This window comes from Trichomycterus rosablanca, chromosome 21 (genome assembly GCF_030014385.1).
Source record: "Trichomycterus rosablanca isolate fTriRos1 chromosome 21, fTriRos1.hap1, whole genome shotgun sequence".
Taxonomy (NCBI): Eukaryota; Metazoa; Chordata; class Actinopteri; order Siluriformes; family Trichomycteridae; genus Trichomycterus; species Trichomycterus rosablanca.
The window spans coordinates 8,901,851-8,911,390 of NC_086008.1; the positions used below are offsets into that span (position 1 = coordinate 8,901,851).

The 9,540-nt window shown below is 41.2% G+C and overlaps 1 protein-coding gene across 1 annotated transcript in view; it reads left to right on the forward strand.

Annotated features, from left to right (window-relative positions):
- The window catches only part of setbp1 (SET binding protein 1), a 63,902-nt gene extending 54,825 nt beyond the window's left edge, over positions 1–9,077 (forward strand). Inside the window, exons 3-4 of the mRNA XM_063018073.1 lie at positions 886–4,165; positions 8,406–9,077. Coding sequence (XP_062874143.1) covers positions 886–4,165; positions 8,406–8,890 — 3,765 coding nt within the window. The 3' untranslated portion in view covers positions 8,891–9,077. The remainder of the gene's footprint in view (positions 1–885; positions 4,166–8,405) is intronic.
- Positions 9,078–9,540: the final 463 nt, after the last annotated feature.

A 9,540-nucleotide genomic window follows, 5' to 3' on the forward strand; every position in this document is an offset into this window, starting at 1 on the left:
AGAACCTTTTCATGATATGCTAATTTTTTGAGATATGAATTTTCGGTTTTCATGAGCTGTATGCCAAAATCATCAGTATTAAAACAATAAAAGACCTGAAATATTTCAGTTGGTGTGCAATGAATCTAAAATATATGAAAGTTAAATTTTTATCATTACATTATGGAAAATAATGAACTTTATCACAATATGCTAATTTTTTGAGAAGGACCTGTATATATTTGGTTGGTGGACTATTCTCAGTCCAGCAGTGACAGTGAGGTGTTTAAAAACTCCAGTAGCGCTGCTGTGTCTTATCCACTCATACCAGCACAACACACACTAACACACCACCACCATGTCAGTGTCACTGCAGTGCTAAGAACGATCCACCACCCAAATAATACCTGCTCTGTGGTGGTCCTGTGGGGGTTCTGACTATTGAAGAACAGGGTAAAAGCAGGCTAAAAAAGTATGTAGAGAAACAGATGGACTACAGTCAGTAATTGTAGAACTTTAAAGTGCTTCTATATGGTAAGTGGAGCTGATAAAATGGACAGTGAGTGTAGAAACAAGGAGGTTGTTTTAATGTTATGGCTGTTCGTGTATATGGGCCTATAGATGTCTGACTAAAGTATTGGGTGTTTATGTGAATATTTATTTATATATTGTCCTCTCTGTGATGAGATCTTTAATTAATGCTTCTTTTAAAAATGGTTTGTAAAAAAAACTCATAGAACTCATATAGAAATTAAAAAAACATTATTATTTAGTTGAGTCATGCAGTAAAATTACACTCTATCTGAGTCATTCAGTCTGGAATCTAAACCAGACATAAACACACAACAAAAAAAATCCACAACATTATTATTATGATTAAATGTTTTCTTTTGCTCTGTTTTTTAGACCTACGAGAAGCCCTACAGAGTTGTGGCTCTACATGAAAACAACATGATGGATGTCCTTGGGGAAAACACAAGACCAAAGCATGAGCTCAAAACTGACGTTTACCAGCTGAACTGGACAAAGCCAATGCTAAAAGAGTCAACGTCCCAAGAGGACCAAAGGAAAGATCCAGAATCAAAACAAGAATCAACATTCATTAACAAGAGCCTCCTGTCACAGGTCAACACCCCCTTCTCAAAGGCACAAGTCAAAAAGGTCACAGAGGGTTCATCTGGAAGTCGGTTAGCCTCGGAAATGACTTGTCCAGATTCTGACTCGAATGCTTCCTCACCAGCAGATATAACAATAAGTTCACTATCTGAATCGAATATTTTATTGCACTCCTCAGTAAGCAAAGAGAAAATCCTGCATGAAGTCACTGAGCAAGTTTTTGGAAACATCAAAAAAAAGGATGACCGGAAGGTTTCCACCCAAAATGCAGACCAGTTATGGGCAAAAAGGACTGACAAGGAAAGTGAGAAACCAGCTAGAGACAATACTAAAATTAAAAAGATAACCTCTGATCAAAGTAAGACTCAAAGAGAGGAGGCGGATAAATCAGTTAACAGGCCGGAGGAAGATTTAAAAACAACAGCGACGCGTGTTAGACATCCAACAGATGAATCTAAAAGAAAAAAGAAAAACAAAAAATTAACTGAGCACAACATCTCTTCAGAGGCCCAACAAATGGTGGAAATAAAATATAAGGCTGACCAAAGTGCCCCAAAGCCAAAAGTGGCCAACAAAATGGAGCTAAGCACAGAAAAGCAATTTGGAGTACATTCTCAGAATCTGGAAGAGGAGAGCTTAGCAGAAGTGACGAATGTAGAAATGTCTGAAATTACACACAAAATGACGCCCGCTGATAAACAACAATTGAAGATTGTTCAGGAGAAACAGGCAGAAAGGAGGCAATCGAAGGTCAAAGACAGATGGGCTTATTTAAAATCTAAGAGCTCTGCTCCCCACAAAGACCTTAATCCAGTGATGCCCATTGAAGAGCCACCCTCCGCGTTCCCTATTACACCATCCAGTCCACTGTACACTAATACAAAAAGCCTAACAGTCATTACCCCCATAAAGAAGAAACGTGGAAGGCCCAAAAAACAACCACTACTTACTGTGGAGACAATTCATGAAGGAACATCAACTAGTCCCGTAAGCCCTATTTCTCAAGATTCCCTAAGCACTACAAAGAGAAGGAGGAAGAAGCATAATTTGTCAAAAATTATGCAGCTGTCTTTAAATAAATCCCCTAAAGCACCACAGGTAAAAATCCAAAAACCAGGTCAGGTTGGCGCCCTAAAAAATAAAACACAAAAGGAAACTAAACTGGTTAAAATGCAGAGCATTTTGAATGAACTACTGTCCTGTTCCAACACAAGTAATCTGGCTTTGAAGTCCAACGTTCCAGTTTCAACTGTGGCTTCAACAATTGAAGCCAGTTTTGGCAAGCAAATCAATGTCAGCAAACGCGGTACTATATATATCGGCAAAAAACGTGGAAGAAAGCCCAGAGCTGAACTTCAGACTCAGCAAGATGAGCACAAAGGCAGTGACGAGCACTTGTCGCCTGTTTCAAGTCCATTTGAGAACCTACTAGTGCCTTCTAATTCTTCATTTACAACCAAAATGCCTTCTCCCAGAGTCATGCAGTCTCTCTCAGCTCAATCCTTATTAAGCGGGATAGCACATCATGCCACCACAGAAGCCAGCCAGCATGACCTGAAGACCATGCCAAATCTACAGCCTATCAGTGCTTTGCCCACAAAAACTCAGAAGGGCTTGCTTGGTAGTAACTGGAAGCTCTCTCCTCCAAGACTTATGGCCAACTCGCCTTCTCATTTGTCAGAAGTGGCGTCCATCAAAGAGGTCACCCTGTCTCCGGTTAGCGAGTCCCACAGTGAAGAAACTATCCCAAGTGATAGTGGCATCGGTACTGACAACAACAGCACATCAGACCAGACTGAGAAAGGCCCAGCGTCTCGCAGGAGGTACTCATTTGATCTTTGTGGATTTGAAGCGTCAGAGGCTTCCATGATTGATGCTACAAATAAAATGAACCGAGGACACTATCAGAAGCACATTGCAACAGTTTCTATGGAAAATTTCCTTGCGCAAGAAAGCCTTAAGAAACAGAAACATAGACGGCGGAGGAAGAGCCTAGCGAGTAGAGATAATCTTCAGTTCCTGGCTGAACTTGAGGACCTCATTAGCAAATTTCAGGTCTTCCGAATTTCCCACCGCTACAAGTTTTACCACGAGAACTCTTACCCTAGTATTTTCCGGCTGAATTTTGACCACTACTACCCTATGTCGTACTACCCCTATGACCCTGTACACTATCTTCGCAGGAGTTCTGACAAGTCAAAGAGAAGGCGTGGAAGGCCAGCCAAGTCAAATGAACCTATAACAAAGATGCCTTTCATTCAAGGCTTTGGCTACCCAGCTGCCAGTGGCAACTACTATGCACCCTACGCGATGCCTTACACATCCATGCCTCTTGCCACAAGTATGATGAACATGGGCTATTGTGGCCAGTATCCTCCTCCTTTGTATCTCACTCATGCACTTGGCTCTCCAGGCTCACATCTCATGCGGCCACCGGTTCCTCCACCAAAGTTCCACTCTGGTGGGTTGTCTAGCCTTTCTGCTGCCAGCAGACATAGGATGAAGAGCATGCCCCATGAGATGCCATCTCAGAGAATGGGTGACACTCATCACTCGTCAGGCGGCTGCATGGCCAGCGTGTGTCTACACAAACGCAAACACAAGCATAAGCACAAACACAAGGAGGACCAGCACTCGTGTCCACAGAGGGAGAACTTTGGTGGACTCTTTAACGGGTCTTTGCCAATGTCTAAGATAAAGGACAAGCAGAGGATCCAGCAAAGCACAGAAGCATCATCCAAGACCACCAGGAACTACTTTGAAGTAGACACACTCTCATCATTGTCCTTATCTGACGCTCAGAGCTGTAAACGAGCCCAAGACGAGCCTCTCAACAACTTCCTGAACATCTGCACTAAGCAACCACATGAGCGCCTGCGAGCCAGCCAGGATCAGCCATTAGACTCTTTCAAGGGGCAGCACTTACAAGAGGAGGGTTCCCGCACCCGCAGCAGGAGGCATAGCATGGAGGAGTTTGCAGCATACAGTGAGGGGGGCATGGCGCCTTTCCAGAATGACAGAGAAGAGAGGGCAAAACAGATGTACCAATGTGATAACACAGCCATACCAGGTCAGAAACTCTAAGTTGTTTAATTAGACATATGGTAGCGCAGTTAAGGTGTACACTGGAAATCTAGCTCGCATTAGCACAGTATTTTACAAAAAAAGAACAAATAGGCTCATTTATGTACTTTGCGTTTTGTACATTTGAACATCTGGCGGGGCAGGCATAATTCATGGAGGGAGACAACTATAATTCACAAATATCTCCTGCCTCCCCTTATACCTCTGTTGCTTGCCAATGGTTTTCTTAGAAATATATTATTCACACATTTTGATTTACTTTCTACTGACATGCAATAAAAAACCCTCTCCCGTATTAAAAGAGCTGGCCAGCAGCCAGAGTTTTAATGAATCCAGCCGACTCCAGTAGAGGGGAATTGCAAGCCCAGGGCTCAGTTAGATTACATTTTTGCTCCTTGGGGAAAATCAGAGGATGAGTCACATAGTGCCGTACCCACACTACCTTCAGCACCTCTGATAATTAAAGCTACACTTCAAAGACCTGGGATGTTACAGTAGTAGACCTGCATGGTACACACCTCCTCGCCTTGCTCAAGTGAATGTACTGATGTATTGCCTAGTTTGAAATACATGACACCAAGGGAATATGGCAGTAATTTGTAGACATACATTTGCATTTGTATTTGACAGTCAATTCAATCTAGTGTCACAGCTACATGCTATTACCAATATGTGCATCCTAGAATGACAACCAGAATGGATTTATACCCCATGTGTAACTGTCTTTACACTTGATAAAGTGACCTTTTTATTATTATATGTATTTAATATAAAACAGCAATAACAAAATTGCAGAAGTGGGATCTCAATTATTTTAAACTATGAATTTGTCGGCAAAGGGAAATGATGGAATGTAGAAGTGTACCAGGTACACTGATAGGTACTTAATGCTAAAACCTCTTTGGCCAACCCATAGTATTGAGCATTATTATCTAGTATAACAGTATTTTATAACAATATTATGAAATAACAAGGTCAATTTACACAAAGGTTTAAACCCACATGGTCAAATTCCATGTTTCATAGAAGTGTAAAGTAAAAACAAGTTAATCCTAGTGTACAGTTTCTTTATTTATTATTTAATTGAGAAAACAAATTAAATGTTAATTTGTTTTATAAAAGTGATACAGGTAAGAGTAAGTAAATAAAAACCTTGATGCACTGCAAAATTGTGTTGTTACCAATTTGTTACAAGTCATATTTAATACCATGAACTGTTTCATAATTCATCATGTCAAATTATAGATCAAAATTGGGGTCTGTTTATCTGCCAAACTGTTGGTACAACAATGTCTAGTAGCATTAAGCGAAGGCTCTAGCTAGGAGCTCATAATTTGCCCTGCTCTCTGTGTGGAGCAAATGGCATCCCTGTCTCCCTTATCAATAAAGTATCACTTGTTCATCTGAGATAAGATCATGTGTACAAGAGAGGGCAGTAAGTGCTCCCCTCCAAGTGTGTTAACATGCCAAATGTCATTTCATAAACCTTCACTCTCCAATGTTGGTGGCTTCAGTGTCAGAGTGTAGACTTGTGGGTGGAAATTGACAGTAAATATAGTAAGTGGAGGAAACAATACTGTTAAACATGAAGTGTTAGCACAGCCCAGGAAAACCTAAATAACCTAAAACGGGTGGTGTTATTTAGACTCATTGTTACTAACAGCACACTCTTACGTGCCACATAACTTAAAACAAAAGATTCTGACTCACCACTCAGAATAATCTATGACAAAGAAGGGTGTGCAGTTACAAATTGTTGCATGCAGTAACATATTTCTACCTCAGAGGTCTCAAGCTCACTGAATCCCTGAATGGTACATATTACTGCTTTATTGAAAACCAAGCCTAATTGACAAGGTAGTATTAGCCCTTGATTTTCAGTACTTCAATACTGGTGCCTCAAATAGTTACCCAAGTATTTGATTACCCTTGGACATCCCAAGTCTGTCTCCGATAGAAAATACTCTTCCAGAGTTTCCACATTACTCCTAATATTTTAAATACCAGTGACTGCTTATCTCTAAATAATGGAATGTAGGTAGCGTGCTGATGGAAAAGGGGCCTACCAGTACAGTGCTCTAAGAATGAAGCATCAATTGGTTCCGCTAATGAAAACAATGTGTGCAGGATGCAGGTAGATGTATCAGGGGATAAGTGAGTTTTGAAAATAAATGTCTCCAAATGTCTCCACTCTTTTTGAAAATGAAAGTCTCCAAAACCCAATCCAACCTGACCTCACACACACACACACACCCACACAACAAAACACTTAAGGATTTGCTGGCACTTGAAAAGGTTACCAGTAATAAACCAAGGCCAGAGAGGAAAGGAAGGGCCTTGCCATTGGGGCTGGCCTTTTATTACCTGATTGAAACCAAACAAGCATCTGCTGCAAGCTTGCCCAAAAATGCTTTAGAATTTAATCCAGCTTTCTAGTTTATTTGTGAATTGGACTTGGACATTCATTAGTTGGCTTATATGTACAGATTAAACATAATCTTACTAAATAATATACATTGCATTTTCTAAAAAAAAAAAAAAAAAAAAAAAAAAGCATTGTTCAGCATTCTACATGTTTCATTTTTAAGCATGAGCCTGGGTTTGTATATTCTTTTTACACAAAACATTGAAATAAACAAATCGGCCCTGATCTCTGTCCAGCAAAACCAGCCGCTGGCAAAATATCTCCCACAGTTGTCTTATTTGTTTTCTTGGATGTCTAACCAGATGGAGAGGCAATCATCAAGGAGAAAGAAAATGAACGAGTCCTCCCGAGACACAAGGGTCTAGGAGAGATTTTTTTTTTGATGCGGAACACACATTTTAGGCAGCTTTAGGCTGTCTGAACTCATTTCAGACAAGGCTGCCAGAAACCCAACGTTTCCTTCACTCTGGGCTTCCTTCCAGCACTCTGACGCAAAATGGAGAAGCAGTAAATTAATCACTGATGGATCTGAGGCCACCTAGTTTATTACTCACACTTTCAGAGCTGTCTCTTCAACACGGAGATGAACTCTGCCAGCGTGCACGGAGAGATTAGGGATGGTGCCATGTGGACTAATTAAACGCATGGATGTAGTTATGTATGAATCAAGCGTTAAGTGCCCCGTATTGCTATAATTCTTTCTTCTCAAGGGACATTGTTACAGTGTATTTTTGCTTGTTTAGATAAAGACTGGAATTGAAATTCATTTGGGAACCTTGCTGTACTTTAATATACAGGTACACCGATCAGCCATAACATTAAAACCACCTCCTTGTTTCTACACTCACTGTCCATTTTATCAGCTCCACTTACCATATAGAAGCACTTTGTAGTTCTACAATTACTGGCTATAGTCCATCTGTTTCTCTGCATGCTTTGTTAGCCCCCTTTCATGCTGTTCTTCAATGGTCAGGACTCTCCCTGGACCATAACAGAGCAGGTATTATTTAGGTGTTGGATCATTCTCAGCACTGCAGTGACACTGACATGGTGGTGGTGTGTTAGTGTGTGTTGTGCTGGTACAGCAGCACTGCTGATGGAGTTTTTAAACATCTCACTGTCACTGCTGGACTGAGAATAGTTCACCAACCAAAAATATCCATCCAACAGCGCCCCTGTGTCCACTGATGAAGGTCTAGAAGATGACCAACTCAAACAGCAGCAATAGATGAGTGATTGTCTCTGACTTTACATCTACAAGGTGGACCAACTAGGTAAGAGTGTCTAATAGAGAGGGCAGTTAGTGGACATGGTATTCAAAAACTCCATCAGCACTGCTGTGTCTGATCCACTCATACCAGCACAACACACACTAACCCACCACCACCATGTCAGTGTCACTGCAATGCTGAGAATGACCCACCACCCAAATAATACCTGCTCTGTAGTGGTCCTGGGAGAGTCCTGACCATTGAAGAACAGCATGAAAGGGGGCTAACAAAGCATGCAGAGCAAACCTAGGAGTTCAATTATTTCTGCTTTAGTTTGCCGTCCTCTTTCTGATTGGTTGGTGTCATGCATTAAGACAGTGAGTACAAAAAATAATCCCAATTGCGGCAAAAAAAGGGATCCTGAAAAAGTTCTAATGTAACCAAACACATAAGGTTTTGACATTTATGTTATATAATTTTTCTAAATCATCTCCTACTTTGTCCATTTTTTGCAGAAATGTCAACAGTTAATAACATCAATATCACTTCACAGTCCTCACCATTTACAACTCTCTTCATTTCTTTAACAGACATGAGCTCCTACAAAAAGAGGTACAAGCGGAAAGAGATCGAAGAGATCCAGAATGAGGTGCGCAAGCGGCAGGCCTTCTCCAAGATCCTGACCAGCAAGAGAAACCTGGACCACGTCAACAAGATCCTGAAGGTCAAGCGTCTCCAGCGGCAGGCCAAGACGGGCAACAACATGGTGAAGAGGCGGAGAGGAAGGCCCAGAAAGCAGCCCATCGACGATGGTTTCCTGTCTCAAATGCCTGTATTAGAAAAGTATGTGGACTTTCCTGGCAGGGTGAACCTCCACAGTGGGCAAATGCCCAATCAGCCAGAATTCTTTAGCCATGATTCTATTACAGACGCCATTGAGGCAGTGGTGTACCAGGCCCGGACTCAGATTGTACCGCAGACCTGTCCCGACTCTCGGCCAGAGGAGCAACTGGAGCGGCCAGCGCGGAAAAGTCGAAAGAACAAGAGGGATGAGCCTCATCAGAGTCTCAATTGAGTTTTAGAATAGTGCACTGTGAGTTCGACTTGCACTCCTTTATCCTGCCAGAGCATTTCCAAGTTCTCTTATTCTAAATCAGAACTGAACTGTTCTTCATGGGCATTTTTGACAATGAATGTGATCTGAAGTGCCCCGCTTTTACTTACACACCATCTCTGAATGCTCTTTACTCTCTTAAAGCCCGCAACTCAAAAGATTTTGAAATGATGGCTACAGCCATGATTTTACCAGCAAGTGTGTATGAATATTTAACTCTGTGCACTTTTGGGGGTTTCATTGCCCCTTTTTTTTGGTTCTCACAAGTTAAAGCACAGTGCATAAAGGCCATGCCATATAGCTGGTCAACAATAACATAACACACACATAAACACACGCCAGCGCTCAGGTTTGTTCCGGGCATGAACTAATGGCAATACCCTTAAACAAAACTTTACGATAGTTTCTGATGGCAGTGATTGTACATAGGAACATAATCTACAAACATTTCAAACAAAGTAGATTTACATTTATTTGTACTGAGAGAAACTGTACGATATTTCAATGTTTTAACCAAATGATAAAATAGATGGCATACACAAACAGAACAATACAGTATTTATCAAATCGTAACGAAGTGGATGTATCACAGATTGAAGGATTGTATTAAA